Here is a 19123-nt window from a genome sequence, read left to right as displayed (position 1 = left end):
TATTTGAATCAGCCGCTACTTTTGATCCTTCGAGCCGAATTACACCTTGTACATGCTAAAAAAACACTTTCTTGTTATTCAAAATTTATTTGCAACCAGAACATTTTATATTTGCACATTTTAATTGCGACCAGGCGATTCTGGTAATTCGAACCTGATTAGTTCTCGTACATATAAACCAACACCTTCCCCAAAGTTATCTGTTTGTTAAGATGCAATGTTTATACAACATTTTGATTTTTTTTTTCTCATCTAAACACGAATTTTGGTTATTCGAGCTAATATTTAGACACCTCAATTCAGGACAATTTTGGTCTTTGTAGCACATTTATAATCAAAATATTTTTTCTGTACTAATTTACGTCACTGAATCTGCAAAACTCGTTTCATTTTCTTTTGATACTGGTGCTAATTTCGATACTTAGAATCGGACTAGTTCTTGTAAATAACCTTATACCTTAACCGAACTAGTTTTGTAAATCCGAATTAGATTTCGAACATGGCGGATTATTATGTATTTATAAGTAGTAGCTGATATTTTGAATTTTCGTCGCAAAGTTAACACAGTCTAATTTTTGACCTGACCATGAATTTTGGTCCTTATGATATGATGTCTTCATCATATTTTCAAAAGTTGCTTTAGGAGACAATTATGATGTTTACAGTACATTTAGAACTTTTATTTCAACATCAATATACAGAACAAATCAAGCACATTTTAGTTTGACGACACAATTATTCTGGTCCTTCAAACCAGATCAGTTCTTGTACATGTCAGCCAGCACCTTCTCCATGGGCGTGTGTCCGATGGTCTTGGCGAAGAACTCCCGCTCGAGGTGTTGCGGCGGCACGGCGCGCAGCAGCGGCAGCAGCAGCAGCAGGCGGCCGAAGCGCGCCGGCGCGGCGCCGTGCGCCGTGCGCGCGTGCGTCATCAGCATCACTTGCGCCTGGTCTTGGAGGTTCTCGATTTGTAAGGGGTCTTTCAGGCCGCGGGTTTCTGTGGGTGGGAACTTTTGTTTTAAATATGGTTGCATCGAAAGCCCGTTTAAAGTTTGCGTTAAAGTTAAATCTAACAATAACTTTGATGGTAGCAATGGAATGTAAAATATCTGTGTCGCATCAATTGATTTGTCATTAACGTCATTTGTGTCGCTGTCACTGCAATTTTTAGTCGACATTGACAGATACAGATACAGTAACTTTAACCGATCGAATTCGAACGGTTAAAGTTAAGTATAATTATGACGTAATTTCAACCTCAACTAAAATGGTGCAACTAATTGTTTTTTAACCATAAATTTGACGGTTGGTTAGGCTTCTGTAAATGTTAAAGTTACGTGATGAAACCCAACCTCAGTTAACTTTATAGAAAGTTATCGTTAGCGTCGCAAAGATATAAGATATCGTAATTCATTTTTTTGATCTATTTTGTAGATTTTGTAAAGACGTCACCATCGCCTCACCTATTTCTGCCCAATAACAACAGCGTTAAACGCTACTGTATTCTGGTTCAATAACACATACTTTTCCGAGATATTCACACTTAGTCCTCAGAGATAGAGATCCTCAGATGGGGAACTTGGTCTTGTCTAGATTAATTGTAGATGTCCATGAGCGGCTGTAGCTATTTTACATCAAATGGAATGCATGCTAATCTGCTAGTTCTATATTAAATAAATATAAAAATATGTTGTTGTTCCAAGTATTTAAATTATATCTCAATAATTTCAGTAAAACTGTTAATATTTTTTTGATAACGTACAGATGTCGTGATCTCTAGTGCCTAAACATGCGTTTCGCGTGATAGCGTATGCCCCCAGATTTCTATATAAAGATTCCTGCCTACCAGAAGGATAAAATAAAACTAATAAGACAAAAAATATTCAAACGGCATTAAATCTGGGTTTCAGTCGAATGCTGTGGATGCTAACTGACTTATATATGCGGCGATCTTCGACTTCAAGATTGACAACGCAATTTTTATACTATAGAAGAAGCAGACGACCATGCAGTCCACCTTATGGTAAGTGTCTACTGCCGCCCATGGACATCTGTAAACAACCCCAGATAAGATTACATTCCTACCTGAGATTGACCATAGATGCGCCGCTACCCTTGAGGACTAAGCTGGAACGCCTCGGAAAAGTATGTCAACAACACCCTTCAAACCAGAACACAGTACCGCTTAGCACTGTTGTTATGATGCCGATATAGGTGGGGCGGTTGTGCCGCCGGAGTCGGGGTCAAAGGGTTCTACCACCTTCAAACCACAGCTTCAAACACATCCGGCAACCTTCATCTTCAAGAGTGGCAATGTATGTGTGTGGTTTTAAACCTGTTCTATGTGAAATACACATGATGTCACATGATCACAGATGATCACTGCTTCTCATAACAGATGCACCAGAAACCACAAGTGGAATCTGCTACTTCAATGTGAAATAGTGTTGCAACTAACCGGATTTGAAGAGCACGATGGCCTTCATACAGGCAAACTCAGCAGGGTCCACTAGTACTGCGCGGTAACGACCCAGCACTTCCCGGAGTCGTCGGAGTGTCGCCGAAGGAGCGCCACTCTCTGGGAATTACAGTAAATTATCAGTCGTGTCGTAAAGGTCGTGTCGTTAATGTCGTGGTCGTGTCGTGAGTGTTTCGTTGAGTCGTGTGGTATGAGTCCGTATGAGTCGTGTCGTAAAGGTCGTGTCATTAATGTCGTGATACAGCGTTATATCGTTTCGTCTTGTCGTCATGTGTCGTATCGTTATCGTATCATCATATAACAGGCGCTTTTGAGTAAAATGAAATGAAATGGAATATATTTATTTTGTATAGGCCTTCGGTGGCACTTACAAATTGTTAGTTACAAGATTTTTTCTTAAACTACCAAATCGGAACGCGACCTCACCTGTGTTAGATTTTAACCTTTCCCGTGACAATATCATGTCATATATCAAGCGATCTAATTTATGTGCAAAGTAATCAATTCTGATTATACTTGTCAAACCTACAAAACTGAAAATATTATTTCGATTTATTTTTTAAGTTTGTACCTTGATCAGTTTGTTCGCTGCCAAACAAAGCGACGCAGGCGGCATCTAGCGGCAAACACCACTGGATAGCGTTTAATAGAAATAGCTCCGACCAAGCTTCTTCTATGAGAATCACCTGGAAATTTATATTATTTTTTATTAAAATAATTTGATTTTAGAGGTAATAATAAATGAATAGTAAATAATTTTAGAGGTAGTGCTAATTAAAATTATTAAGTTTTATTTAAAGATGGTAGAACAATTTGTGGTTCAACTGCGCAGGTACCTCCGTCACACATATTTCAACCATATTAAGATTTCTCAGGTATGCAAGTTTCCTCGTGATGTTTAAGCAAGTAATTAATTTCTAATACGCACATAAATTAAAAAAATATCAGAGATGCGTGCCTGGAATTTAAACCTCGGACCCCTCGATTTCTCAAGAGGCCGTGTTTCTTAACCACTAGGATATCACTGCTTATACTTACCGCTAATATGTATTGCTGCGATTGGAAGGCATTTCAACTTAATCTTCAAGTAGCCACGCAGGTTGAACTCAATGATATCTTCAAGGGAAGAGCATCATTGTTTGATATCTAAATTTATTAAATAATATACCAACCTGATCTCTAAATGCGAGGCTGGCGAAAGAAGGCAGGTTCTTGGCCCATTTCACAGCCATGAACAGCAAGCGAGCTGCCGTCTCCGCTGAACTCTCCACGCCGAGAGGTCTAAACAATATTTATTATTAGAACTTTGGCCTCATGACCAATTTCAACATAAAACCAAAAATCGAGTTTTGACTTGGTCTTCGTCTTCAAAAGCAGCAACGTATCTTGGATCTAACTCTGATTATACCTGAAGTTAATTCCGGTGTCTAATGTTAAGTTTCTGCTTTTATTGTATAAATATACTTGTCATAATTTAATCACGTTTTGAAGAGATGAACAGATTTATATAAGGCGTCATAACTTAAACTTAAACTCCTGAAATTTACCAATAGCAACAAATCTTGTAATCGTGATATGACGTGAAGCAAGATCAATATATAAAATTTGAAGATGTCAATTATTTACAATATGAAACCAAAAAAAATAACTTTTAAAGAAGTTTTTTTGCTAAAATTACCTAAGCAAGATCAGTATATGGAATTTGAAGGTGTCAGTTACTCACAATATAATAATGAAATCAGAAAATAATCTTTAAATAAAAATATTACCTAAAATTACTAAAATTAAACGTACCGGTAAGGTGCACAGTTCTGGGGATAGCTGGGAATAGCGGGTGGAGAATACGAAGTAGAATCCTCTTCATTTGTTACGTCGATGCTGTCATCTGAAAATAGATAATGGGTTTCTTATAAATATGCAATAGAAAAAAAAAGTTTAAGATAATATAAAGCGCTATCTGTTTATCGAATCATTTTTACACGTATCATATGGTGTGAGCGTAAATCAATCAATCAATCGTATTTTGCCAAATAAAGCACATATCTATGTTGACAATATGTCATATAGGTACAAAAATCCTCTTATTTCACCATTGCCGCGTGCAAATTACTTACTTCTTACAAACTAAATCTATTTTATTAATTTTAAATCAATTTACAACATTCAACAATACTGGCATGCATCTATTCTTAGAAGTAAACTCACCATCACTATCGGAGTGTGTGTTCCCTTCTTCGTTATTATCGTGTGAGGAGTCCGGCTGCGGCAGCTGAGCTGGTTGAGGGGGAGGCAGCGGGGCGTAGTGTGGAGACAGCAGGGGGTACCGAGCTGGAGACAACGCCATTGCTAGCGAGACTGGTGGTCTGCAACAGATATTGATAGATAGATAGATAGAACACTCTTTATTGCACACCTCCAGTTGAATTTTACGATAAGCAATATACATACTCAGGTCAAACAGTATGCAATAGGCGGTCTTATCGCTAAGTAGCGATCTCTTCCAGACAACCTATGCATGAAAAAGAAAAGAGAAACAAGTAAGTAGTTGGTAGTAAATGATAAAATATTACATAGCTTTGAATCTGACCACTTTTAGGTAATGGCGTAACTATACTATATGACATCCATGGCAAATTCATTGCATGGTAACCTAAGAAAACTTGTCACATTGTAATTTAATGTCGAAAATTTTATAGCTCAAATAACTTCTAAGCATATGCTTTCTCAATTTTGAAATTACTCTTTTAAGTGTTTCTGGTATATTCGTAACTTAAATGTAAAAAAAGCTAACTCTGACAGTCGGCTACCTCTGAGAAACGAAACACAAGTGGTATAAGTAATATGAAGATTTTCATAGACTAAAAGTCCTGTGTCATTAGACGGTGAGCGAGCAGACCGAACTAATGGGCTGAGCGGTTCATGTTCAGTGAATCGAGCCAACCTTTGATCAGCTCACTGGCGTCATGTCAAAGTACTCTTAGACACAACCTTTTTGTGGAATAGAGTAGATAGTTTTTTTTAGTTTATTGACATCATATCTGATGAGGTGTAGTTCTTTAAACTAAAAGGCATGAGTTTTAATGCAGAAGAATAGCTAAGATGGTGGATACCTTGAAGTGTCATGTCGACTTTGTTTAAGTGTGGCTTTCACTAAGTTAGTTTTATTTTTATTGGCTTAATAAGTCACTACATAGTCATGTTTTCATTGGATAAAAAAACTTGTGTCTTTATCGATAAGAAATCATGAAACATTTTCATACTTCCGTTGGAATTATGTTTTGAAAAGTTATTTTTGTCAGAATTTAGGAGTTCTTGAAAGAAGTTATAAGGATTTTTTCTCAGAGATAACTTAATAACATGGATTTCCGCAAAATAACGCCTGATATAGTTAATCAACTATCTTAGAAACGACACTATAACTCAAACAAGTTTGGACAATCTTCTAGACCAAGTCTTTGAAAAGGAATTTATTTACTGATAGCCATAGTTTTCAGTTTTAATTGATTTTTCGGATACAACAAAACAAATACACGTTAATCTTTTTTATTTCTAGACGCTTGTGCAGACTCAATAAGATACCTAAATTCGTCAGGAAAATGGACATTATTTTGAAGATTTAATTACTCCTACGTGGTCATCTCAGACTGTTCTAAAATTAACAGCAATAAATATAGCTAAACCTATTCTAGTGTACAAAAGTGACTTGATATATCTATTCTAGTCTTCAAAAGTGACTGGGAGAGGTTTGATGTGACGTCAACGAGGTGATCAAAGGTTGTCTCGGTTCATTGAACCCACGCTCATTAACTCTGTCTGCATGTCTGATGATTTTATATAGACTTATATGGAACTTGTAGGGTTCTAGCGAAGAGGTTACCATATCGGTCTGACAAGCGAAAAGTTTTGAGTTCGATTCTATTAGGTGTCAATTTTAAGTTTTCGTCTAAGTCTGGTTGTTTGTGTGCCTAAGTACCTTTGATTCCCTTTACATGATACGACGACGCAGGGAAGGTTGTTAGTGTGGAACTAAGAACACAATACTTTCAGGTTCTTAATTAGGAAGCTATTTGGGTATTTCTATGTACAAAATAGAGCTTTTAGATGTGAAACATCTATAGCCGCACGTAAAACCGATTTCTGGCGTGGCGACGCATGCCGTGGCGTCGCCACGCTATACGATGGTATATATATACAGTCTATATGCAGTAGTGTGTACGGTGTGGCGACGCGTCGCCATGCGCAATCGAATTCAATAAATAGTCATCGTTATCTGGAAAAAAAGTAATATTTTATTTTATCATTATGACATATTTAGTTCCTATCACAATATGTTCTTTTCTGCATATTACTTTTACAAAATAATGTCGATGTTTCACATCTGCCAGGCGTCCCGTGACGGCTCACATTTTTTTTCCTTCAAACCTTCCAAAGATAGTTCCATAGATGTGCAAAAAGAATTATATATGTAGAGATCAATTAAATCGAGTTAATATAATCAGTAAATTCTATTGATGCTGTAAATTATTAAAAATTTCTCCACCAATACGATATCGCAAACCTGAACCCAGCAGGGAAGAGATCATGAAAGATAATTCAACCTCCAATCCTAAACTCCGGTGTTCGAATCCCAGGCATACACCTCAGATTTTACCAGCATTAATCAGCGTTTCTAACGAATATTTACCTCGCCTTATCCGCCTTAAACATCCTAATATAGAGAAAGAGATAAGAGCATTCGAACAAAAACACAATTACTTTAATGCAAAAGAAACCGCACAAAACTTATACAGTCCTGATCCACCCTCAAACTATCCTTCATCTTTTCATATTCAAATGGTACATAACTGTACGTGTATCACATTTGGCAGTCAAATGTAGTAATCATGGGGAGTGCGGTCCGATGTAGCCGTAAATCATGTATGGGGTATGCTAATGCAATATTTGTTGAGGACCCGATACGAATTTTATCGGTCTCAGGGTGTCTGGAAAAACAATCGGAGTAACTGACGAAATAGACTGACGGGATCGGTTTTGTATAATGTGAACTATTGAGGTTAAGGAAGTGATAGCCTAGTGGTTAAAAAACTCGGCATCTCGATCGAGGGGTCCGAGGTTCAAATCCCAAGCACGCAACTCTGATTTTTCAAAGTTATGTGCATATTAGAAATCAATTATCACTTTGTAAACGGTGAAGGAAAACATCGTGAGGAAACCTGCATACCTGAGAGATAAAAAAAATCTCGAAGGTATGTGAAGCCTACCAATACGCACTTGGCTAGCGCAGTGGACTATGGCCTAAACCTTCTCATTATAAGAGGAGACCCGTGCCCAGCAGTGGGACAGTAATGGGTTGATGATGAACCATTGAGGTGGTCAATTTCTCTGTGGTTCGACTCCGCCACAACTATTTCTGCTAAAAACAACAGTGTTAGGCGCTGCTGTGTCCACTTTGAAGTGTATGGGTGACATAGTTTTCCGAGGCATTACAGCTTAGTCCTCAGAGGTAATGGTACATGTGTCCTCTACTTAGTTATAGGTCTGTGGTTATTTTGATGTACCTACATATCAGTATGTAGTTTAGGCCATAAAATTGGCCTAAGCTCTTTATACGAAATACATACATCTATCAAATATACTAAATACATTCATTTACTCATATTTCAATATACCTAGGTACAATTTAAATAGTGTTCATAAATGTAATTGAAAATTCTCAATACTCAATGTTGTTAATAGATATGTTTCTAGTTCTTGTTCTAAGACGCACACACTACAAACAGTATAGAAACGAATGACGTCAAGACTCAGTATGCCTACCAGACCGGACAGCCTTCAGCCTACTGGCTACAGTGGTCTTTAAATATAAATATTAAACCAAAATAGATTGTTATTTCTGTTTCATCTAGCCGCGTAGGCTCATGAATAGCTATATTAAGACTATAATCAATGCTATCATAGGTTGCTCACTGAATCATCACTATGCGCTGGTAGACGTACGTAAAGTACTTTATGAATCAATAGGTGGTAGAAATTATACTGCTTTTCTAAAAGAATAAGATTGTCATCATCATCAACCCATCACTGCCCGGCTGGGCTCGGGTCTCCTCTCAGAGTAAGAAGGATTAGGCCATAGTCTACCGCGTTGGCCAAGTGCGAATTGGTAGACTTGACATACTTTCGAGAACTTTTTTAAGATCTCTCAAGTACGCAGGTTTCCTTACGATGTTTCGCTTCACCGTTAAAGTATATAATATTATTTTCTAATATACCCTAAGCCTAAGACGTTGTTAAAGTTTGTACATAGTCAAGATTTTTTTTTTATAATATAAGAGTAGCAGACGAGCATGCAGTCCACCTGATGTGGCTACTACCGCCCATGGACATCTGTAATCAACCCCAGATAGGATTAGATATTCCTACCTGAGGTCGGCCACAGATACGCCGCTACCCCTGAGGACTAAGCTGGAACGCCTCGGAAAAGTCTGTCTCCCTTACCACACCCTTCAAACCGGAACACAGGAGCGCCTAACACTGCTGTTATTAGGTAGAAATAGGTGTGGCGGTGGTGCCGCCGGAGTCGAACCACAACGGGTTCTACCACCTTCAAAATCTTGGAACTTCAACAAATGTGAGATACATTTACTATCTACATCAAAATTTTAACCTTTTATAATAAATATTATAATTGTACCTCGTATGAGGATAACAAATAATATACAAAGAAAGTAAAACACAAAGTAAACAGTCGACCAGATTCATCTCCACAAAGAAACAAAGCGTTTGGGAGACGAGGCGCTGACGAGGAACTAATGCTTCACTTTGCTTCTCTTTGCTTCGGTTTTATATTTAGACGTTAGGTTTATTCATATGTATCAGGGGCATAAAATGTTTCATTTGTACGTATTTCTATATGTATACACGATGGCACAGAGGTATAATGGAGTTGGACTACGGCCTAATTCTTTTCGTTCTGAGAGGATACCTGTACTCAGCAGTGGGACAATAATAGGTTGATGACTTTTCAAGCTCATTTCCGTACTTCTAAAGGCAGTTAAGCTGGCCTATGTAAGGAATAGAGTATCAATTACATTGCTAGATTCGCAAGATTGCATAACATATTTTCAAAATGATTGGCGAGCGATATCAAGCTAATTTTGAAGAGAAATTTAGGACGATTTCGTATATTAAAAACATTAAGTTCTCTATTCTAAACATTTGTTTCCAAAATCCTTAATCCAACTTAGTCCACAAAAGAGTAACAGTACATCTGAGATTGACTTCAGATCGGATTCTAATTTGATTATGATTACCTACCAACAGACCAGTAAGTGGTAGTTGAAACATTTCACTTCGACTTATCCGACGTACTTTGCCGTAATCGTAAGTTAGTTATCAAAAGTACATTTTATTCAACCTGCTAGATAGCCAAGGTATCACGACCATGATTTACTCTTTGGTCACGGCACCGCGGGATCACGCCCCACTCGTCAAAGGTTGGAATGGCTCAGTGCGTCCACTGACGTTTATGTACTAGGCTCGGTCGAGTGTAAGACTAGGCTCTGCTCTGCTTTTTTTAGGGTTCCGTACTCAAAGGGAAAAAACGGAACCCTATTCTTAAGCCTAAGCTGTCTGTCTGTGCGTATGCCACAGGACTCTATCTCTCGAACCGTAATATAACTAAACGAGCTTTTGCCCGCGGCTTCGCTCGCGTTAAGAAGTAATGTTATTAACTAAGAAGATTTATACAAACATTCAACCCCTATTTTATCCCCTTGGGGGTAGATTGATCAAAATCCTTTCTTAGCGGATGCCTACGTCATAACATCGATCTGCATGCCAAATTTCGTTGATAGATCACTATGTCAGTCAGTCACCTTTGAGTTATATATATTTAGATTTACATTTTTTACAGTTTATAAATGTATATCGGAGACCAATGTAACACCGAATACTAAAAATAATAAAATGTTTAATACAAATGGGTCCGCCATACAGGAAACCGCTATTTTTCGATGTATTTCTCTTTATCTATTGAACCGTAGATACACCGTTGATAATTTCACAGTGCATTCACGGCTATGATAACAAATACTAAAAATAAAAACCAATGAAATTTCGGTAGGGAACCCCCCAAGTGCAAGTTCGACTCACACTTGGCTGATTTTTATGATATTGACATAGCAAACGAGCACGCAGGCCACCTGATTATAGGTGGCCGTTTCACCGTCGTATAAAGATAGAAGTCGTACTGTGTTATAATTTAATTTAGATATGGTGTCCACCACACCATCACCGTTGTTGAACTACACATAAATAGTTGTACCATCTTAGCTTTAAGTACTTTTTAACACGCTTTTATTAGCTTGGGCTGTATGTATGTACGTAACAGAAACGGAATCTTTGAAACCGATTTCTATCCACTTTGAACTTTCAGTTTAATTCAAAATTTTGAAAAATTATCAAAAACCGATGACAATACACGATTTTAATAATTTTGTACCATTGTCCTTATCAACATCCTCAGGATTAACGATTTTCGAGGCGAGAGAAAGCGCCTTAGTTACTAGATTGATTTTTAGTTTTGAAAAATAATAATGTTATTTACCTATAACTCAAATGTACTGAAACATATCTATAATGCCATCTTGTAGAATGATTTTTAGGATTCCGTACTCAAAGGATAAAACGAAACCCTCCGCTGTCTGTTCGTGAGTCACAGGGCTTTATCTCTTAAACCGTAATAGATAGACACTTGATTTTTTTACAGACGATGCATAATGATGGTCGCTATAACAACAAATTCTAAAAATTAATAAAATAAATATAGTTAAAAAAACTAAAAACACGCTTTTATGATAAAATCAACTAAAAATTAGAAAATCAACTAAAAAATAGAATCAATTAAGGAACAGTAAATTGTATAATTGTGGAAAAAGTGTGGGGTGATTTTCGAAAATTGATAAGTGGAGCTTTTTTCACAATTATACAATTTACTGTTCCTTAATTGATTCCTAAATTGAAAATTATTTTCTACTTTTTAGTTGATTTTATCATAAAAGCGTGTTTTTAGTTTTTTGAACTATATTTTTAAATTAGAAGCAACAAGTTGTAAATGAAAGAAATAAAATGTTATGAAAGGAGAGAGAAAACCTAAATCTATTATTCATTATTGATAGGTAGATATGATGTTTATGACGCTCATTACTAAATATTTATATTGTCTTTTAACTATGGCAATTTCGGTTTAAGAATCACCATTGCTTGCTAAAAATTGCTCATAAAATCAATAACGTTGAATCTCTTTGATATCGTCTTCTAGCTCTATAGCAGAATATTCCAAGTTAAGCAAAATCCGAATGGACCACAATTTCCTTATGCGCTCTGCTATTTTCTGATCGCAAAGCAATATATGAATTGTATGGTAGAAACGTGCAGACATCTAGAATCAAAATAGTGTAACTGACAAAATATAAAAAAATAAATGCTGATTTTTTTTACAATTTTATGTAAGTTAATTTTTCTATTTCATACTCGTTTAATCTTTGTAGTTGCGTTTATCAATAAGTCGTAGTATACATTTAGACTTGACTACAGTAGCGCCGAAAAGGAACAATCACAGCAGATTTTGTGCTTTAAGAAGATACTCAACAAATTTTCGCGGTTAAGCCAGATTTGTAGCTTTGATTTCAGGGACCGAGATTCTACCCTTTTGTCCCCGAAACATGCAAAAGGCCTTTTCCACTTATTAATCTAACCTAACCTAACCTAACCCATCATATATTTATATATCCAACAATATAGGATGAAAATAAATATCAGCATTCAACAACTCACCCAAAAACACCAACAGCAACTGCAGCTTCTCTCAGCGCTCGCTCCTGATCCATGTCTCTGAGCGCTTCGGGTCGGATGGTGGCGGTGTTCCGCGGCTGTCGTTCGTTCTGCACCGCTGTGGAGAAGACTATTATTACTTTCAACGCAAAAAAAAAGTTATATGTTTACAAAAATAAGTAACTACTACTATTTAAATGAGCCTATGTCGAGTAGTATGAACTGTGAGTCTGAAGAAGGAGGACTGTCAAAGGATTGTAACTTTTTTTTTTAGTAGTAGTATGTGAAGTGTGTTTTTCTTTTTACTTTATGTATATTTTATATACTGCACAACTTTTATGACACTATATAACGCTATAAAAAACGCATATCGTGAGTACCCGTTACATAATAAAATGTCTCAATTCCGCGATAATTTTAGTCTAAAATCATATATTGCAAACCGGTACGGGCCGGAATGTGTAAATAAAATACGAGATCTTGAACGTACTCGGAAAAAACGTGAAGTTACCTGTGCGTCAATAACGTTCTTAACAAAGTGTCGGGACTTAAATGTTATACCGAAATGTGTTAGAATTAGGCCGCGCAACGATATACGAGGCTCCGAGTCCATTCTACGTACCGCGAGTGAGAAACTGTTACGGAAACAAATCCGAAATAATCGTTTTATGTTGGACCGTATTCAGTGTGAGTTGTTCCGTATACATCAGGATTGCAGTGCAGTGTTTGACAAGGATGTGTTCGACCTGATTGATCGTATCACTTTTCTACAATCTAAACGTACCGCAGAATTATGTCAACAAAAACATAATCACAAGTTGGAGGTACTTCAAAAACAACAAGATCGTAATACCCTCGGAAAAGTTGATATTTCTAAAAATGTTATTAATTTGTCAAACGCAGAACTATCTACCGCCGCCTTAAATGTACTGAACAAAGGGCTCAATTTTGCACCGACACCGAAGCATATCCCGTATGAAAAGATAATTGGAAACATCGAGGAGACTATTAATAGAAATAAAATACCACCAAATGACGCTGAGGCTCTCAGACAAGATGTCTCCATCATACTAAGGCAGTCGAAACCTCCATCATCCAACGTAAAACCCGAAGAACGGTCGGCGATTAGGGAGTTACGTGACAACAAAAACATTATCATTTTAAAGTCAGATAAGGGCAATGCGACGGTCGTTTTAAATAGTGCGGATTACGAGCAGAAAATTGCAAACCTTTTATGCGACACCTCCACTTACCAAGTAGTCAATTACGACCCGACTGCTAGAGTGACACGACATACACGTAAAATTGTTCAGGAATGTCAGTCTATATTAGGGGAGGATACAGTTAAATACTTACTTAAACCCCGTATAGTACAACCACCGAAACTTTATGGCCTACCAAAAGTTCACAAACCCGGCGTTCCTTTAAGACCTATAGTCAGTCAAATTGACTCCCCTACGTACGAACTTGCAAAACATGTAGCGGGAGTGCTGCAGCCGCTGGTAGGTAGGACAACATCTTACATAAAGGATTCCCGGCATTTCGTGAGTATCGTAAAAGACATTAAGTTAGAAAAAAGTGATTGTATGGTTAGTTTTGATGTTGAATCTTTGTTTACAAACGTTCCAATCACTGAATGTCTACGGGTAGTTACTGATGTTCTTCGTAATAATAATATGCACACAGATTACGTCAAATTATTAGAACACTGTCTCCGGTCTGGTTACTTTCTGTATAACGGTAAATATTTTCTTCAAATAAATGGTGTAGCCATGGGTAGTCCAGTCGCTCCAGTAGTCGCAAACATATGGATGGAATATTTTGAGGGGATAGCCATTGCTACTGGGCCCAATTGCGTTAGAGTTTGGAGAAGATATGTAGATGACATCTTTGCTATCATAACAGGAGGACGGGGACAGGTAGAAAGTTATTTAGATTATCTGAACTCGGTACATGCCAGTATAAAATTCACTTGCGAAATGGAGGACAATGGGAAGTTGGCATTCTTGGATGTCGCATTAGAGGCCCGCCCTGATGGTACATTTAGTCACGCAGTTTACCGGAAACCTACTCACACGGATAGATACTTACACGGCACTTCACACCACCACCCCAGACACTTAGCTTCGGTTGCAAAGTCCCTCACGAACCGGGCCTATGAATTATGTGACAATGATCATTTGGCGCAGGAGTTGGAACACCTGGAGAAGGTCCTGCGTCTCAATGGCCACGTAACTATAGCCAAACGAACTGAACGGAATCATAACACCACCAGCGTAGTAGAAAGGCATTCCGCATATTTCCCGTATGTGAAAGGTGTCACGGATAAGATAGGGAGGATTTTAGATCGAAAATATAACATAAAAAGTATATTTACGCCTTTTAAAAAGCTTGCGGCCTATCTTCGTTCCCCCAAGGATACTATTCCATACCAGTGCCCAGGGGTCTATAAGGTTGACTGTAGTTGTGGTAGCTCGTATATTGGGCAGACAAAACGAGCCATATCACAACGCATTAAGGAACATATCAGCGCAGTCAAAAATAATGACCCTAAGAAATCTGCGGTAGCCGAACACATCCTCAGTTCAGGTTGTAACCACTGGATTGAATTACACAAACCTCAGGTGATCTCCACTGAGCGTCATTACTTTCCTCGTTTAGTAAGAGAAGCAATAGAGATCAAGAAACATCCTAGGAACTTCAATAGAGAAGATGGTTTTAAGTTAGCCCAAACGTGGAATCCAGTGGTTAGTTTATGCAAGTCACAAATAGTGCAAAGTACGGAACGTAAGGATATTGTCAGTGTTGTGTGTCGTGATATGAAACCTAGAAAAGAAAAACGAACTAGACGTAGGGTAGATAGATTAATCTACCACTAGTACTTGTCAACGGTTTCTCCCCTCCACCTCAGTTTCGCCGTGACCACGATCCATGCAACTGGGTCGAAATATCGGCAATAAAAAACGCATATCGTGAGTACCCGTTACATAATAAAATGTCTCAATTCCGCGATAATTTTAGTCTAAAATTTTATGACACTAGTTTTTAATACTTATAAATTTCTACAATAGTCTACAAAATTGTCGGGCAATGGCGTATTCATTTACAAAGTATTATTTACCGAGTTACATTCTTTTGATTTTGACTAAAATGTTCATATTTACAAACACTTTTCAATTCGTATTACACAAAAACATATATTTTTTATAACTTATTTATTAAACCCTTACCCATTTCTAAGTCGTCTGCTACATATAAACACATGAATATGTACACATATCTACGTATGGTAAATACGTTATTCAAATTGCAGGTCATAAAGGTTTTATGGGCGTGTTTTTCGTCTTCGACTCCACTCCAATTTCTTTTATTGCCCCGCTTACCTTCGGGACGTAGTGTTATTATAATTGACTGGGGATCGCCTTATTTCAAATGTAAGGGAAACGCCCGCCACGATGGCGTGTACCTGCGCCATTTTTTTAAATATAGAAGTAATATTGAGCATGCAGTCCACCTGATGGTAAGTGGCTACTGCCGCCAATGGACATCTGTAATCAACCCCAGATAGGATTAGATATGCCTATCTGAGGTCCGCCACAGATGCGTCGCTATACCTAAGGACTAAGCTGGAACGCCTCGGTATGTATGTCTCCCTTACCACACCCTTCAAACCGGAACACAGCAGCATCCAGTATTTTACTTCTCTATTTAGGGAATGCATTATCAAAAGCAGATTGATAGGAAATGAATACGTAGACCTATCCGTTAAAGTTCTGCATTGAATGTTTGTTAGAAGCATTCGTTATAAGTTACTTGTGTTATTTAAGAAGGTGGTAGAATCCTTTGTGGTTCGACTCCGGCGGCACTACCGCCACACCTATTTCTGTCTCATAACAGCGATGTTAGTGCTGCTGTGTTCTGGTTTGAAGGGTGTGGCAAGGGAGACATACTGTTCCGAGGCGTTAGTCCGTAGTGTTTACGATACTTAGGTAACATCATCAATCGGTGTCATTTCATAATAATTCTCCCTAGACTCTTCCAATACACTATTGGTACAATATATGTTGACTAAGATCAAAGATTAAAATATGGCGACAGACGAAACCAAATAACATTTACGTAAAGGCTTTTATCCCGAACTACTTCGGTCAGCGTTAACTCGGACTATCCCCGTAGCGATAAATCAAATCGCCCCTCCCACATCCGGCCGCAGCCATCTTTGAGATCTCACTTCCGGTGTCGCGAGGAAAAGAGACGGACACAGCAATAGCATACGTGTAAGCGAGATAGTTGATAGTTGCGTGCTGCGCTGTGATTTCTGCGTTTTAGCACCAATAGTGTTGGCTTCGATTTTTGTTTTCTGTTTTTTTTTTAGTTTTTTACGGAAATTTATCCTATTACTATGTTCGACAATTAAATGAACATGAATAGTAATTTCAATGAATTTCATTATTGAGCAAACGATAATTTTGAGTAAAAATAGTTTACAACAACGGAACTTCATGTTTATCTATAAATTTGTATATCTATCCTCAATTTTTATGATAATATAATAGTGACAAAAGCCATGTAGGTACCAAAATTTATTTCGAGAAAATTTGGAATTCTATCTATATCTAGTATACTGACATATCTACTAGCGTAACGAATAAATCCACTTATATTTTCTACAAAACACAATAAAGTAAGTAAGTATATATAAAAATATACGAAAACACCAATTTTATTCTTGTTAGTGTTACAACAACTAAGTAATATTGTAATTTATTATAAATCAATGATCTGATCTCTTGTGTTTCGTTAAAAGAAAATCCAATTTCCAATCGCTATCAGCGAAGAATTCGGTTCAAAGAGAGACGCTAAAAATAAAATTACCCTTTCAATAGGAACACTCCGCCATAATTGAAAAATAAAATCAAGTAGATCAGGTGCGGGTCTCATCTGCTGGCATCCCTTAAACCATTTATTTGAAGCAAAGCTCACTGACATGCATCTATCTCGTTCTCTCACGTACAAACTCTACATCCTTCCCGCTCTTGCTTCTTGCCGAGATGATTCGGGTTCAGTGGTTATTGATCTCAGCGGACGCCGAAATCCATTACCGACTGTATTATCTACGGGTTTTGGTTCGAATTTGGTAGAGTTAAGATAGGATATTTATAATTCTGACACTTGAAAACACGACCCTAAGCCTTTTGAATTTGAACTCATACTCGTTCAACTTAAAAGTTAGAAGTCTGATCCGTCAGACTCTACCGATTGATAGCGACGTATCTGTAATTGAATTTGAACTTAATACAAATGTAGTAGAGTTTGGTGTGGCGACGGTAGAGATATGACCTTTCGGGGTCGCTGGGACATTAATACAGGGCAGGATTTAGGGGTTGTGTGCGAGGATTAAAATCGCATTAATCAGTGTCTATAGCTTTAACTCCGGTATAAACAGTTAAGTGTTAGGGTACGATGTTGGATTTCAGGTACAGTCGTAAACTCTCGTCGATTTATGAAATAATTTGTTGTGGAAAATTAAAAATGTAGAGATAGAATTTAAATAGAAGCGTGGTCTATATATAAACAAAACAGATCAACATCATCCACAGATTATTGATTAATCCAAACGAATGTAGAGATAATCGAAAATAAAAGTGCGATTGACATGTTACAAAACTGTAAATATTGATAATTGATGCTTAAATTTTATAAAAGTCTTATTAATTACCCTCAAACCATTTGGTGAAAATTCTTCTACCACAAATCAAAATTTGACAATTTCCAGTTAGCTGAAATTATCAAGTTCCCATCCTAAGTGGAGAAATGTTTGGATAGATTGTTTATTAATATCGAGTATTACTGTACAGGTATATGACCATTTAAAAGCATAAAATCCTTAAAGCACTTTAAAATGTTATTCCTTAATATAATTTTGTTTTTAAATTACTATCATAGTAGGTATCTCACGGTATTAAGAAAATTTTATCTACATTAGAAAGTTTATTTTCAAACTACAATAATATCTGAATATTATTATTTTTTTTTACACTTTTGTACCTGACAGTACTGCTTGAGTCCAAGCTTAAAGCGATCTACAGAAGGTACAGTCGAGGATTAAATCGTGAAATCACCCCATTAGCATTTAATTTTACAAATGAATCTTTAATTCTCTGTTTTCCAACATTATTCGCTGTAACGTTTCAGTTTTTTTAGGTAAGTACTTATCGTAAAATGTTAATATTTAAAAAGTATATTTACCCTCCTAAGAAAGACTGATAATTAAATTTAGATGAACGCCAAAAGTTAAATTTAGAAAATTTAATGATGACAGAGTAATTTGCAAAGAAAATAACCAATATGTGATAAGTCCATTTCAACTTAGAAAAAAGTTAATAGCGGAGCGAATTGGATACTCAAAATAAATACAAGAACATTAATATGAACAACGTTACTTCCTGCAAAAATTTTAATATTCGTAAGATAGAACAACAATACAAATTAGCTACAAAACTTGACAATTACGGACGGCTTTAATTACCGCACGGCGTATGCACGGGCTGAGGCTTTTGACAAGGTGAAGCAGCATCCCAACACCCGAGAATAATGAGATTGTCGCGTCGACATCTCAAAGTGTAACCGAATTAAGCTTTCCTTTTCACAGGAGGCAGCCGGGAGCAAAATAATGCAAAGCTTAAAGCAATAAAAGAGGAATCCTGCCGGGAGTGCCGCAGGGTACGCTCCTACGCCCTCATTACTTCCAAACATCTTTTTGTCAGTTTCTTTTCGTTAAATTGGATCAACATTCCATTGTTCAAGCGCACG

At 37.1% G+C, this 19123-nt stretch overlaps 1 protein-coding gene across 1 annotated transcript in view; it reads right to left on the bottom strand.

Moving 5' to 3' along the window:
- Positions 1 to 742: 742 nt before the first annotated feature.
- Positions 743 to 19123, bottom strand: part of LOC140755174 (photoreceptor-specific nuclear receptor) — a 41729-nt gene continuing 23348 nt past the window's right edge. The window contains exons 5-11 of the mRNA XM_073090385.1: positions 12314 to 12428; positions 4685 to 4842; positions 4274 to 4364; positions 3652 to 3760; positions 3051 to 3165; positions 2459 to 2578; positions 743 to 997 (exon numbers count right to left, since the gene is read on the bottom strand). Coding sequence (XP_072946486.1) covers positions 759 to 997; positions 2459 to 2578; positions 3051 to 3165; positions 3652 to 3760; positions 4274 to 4364; positions 4685 to 4842; positions 12314 to 12428 — 947 coding nt within the window. The 3' untranslated portion in view covers positions 743 to 758. The remainder of the gene's footprint in view (positions 998 to 2458; positions 2579 to 3050; positions 3166 to 3651; positions 3761 to 4273; positions 4365 to 4684; positions 4843 to 12313; positions 12429 to 19123) is intronic.

Source organism: Epargyreus clarus, unplaced genomic scaffold, assembly GCF_041222505.1.
Source record: "Epargyreus clarus isolate Ecla_fem2 unplaced genomic scaffold, WU_Ecla_fem_2.2 ptg000032l, whole genome shotgun sequence".
In the NCBI taxonomy this organism is placed as follows: domain Eukaryota; kingdom Metazoa; phylum Arthropoda; class Insecta; order Lepidoptera; family Hesperiidae; genus Epargyreus; species Epargyreus clarus.
Note: the sequence above shows the minus strand (reverse complement) of the source record. Positions and strands in the feature narration are given on the sequence as shown.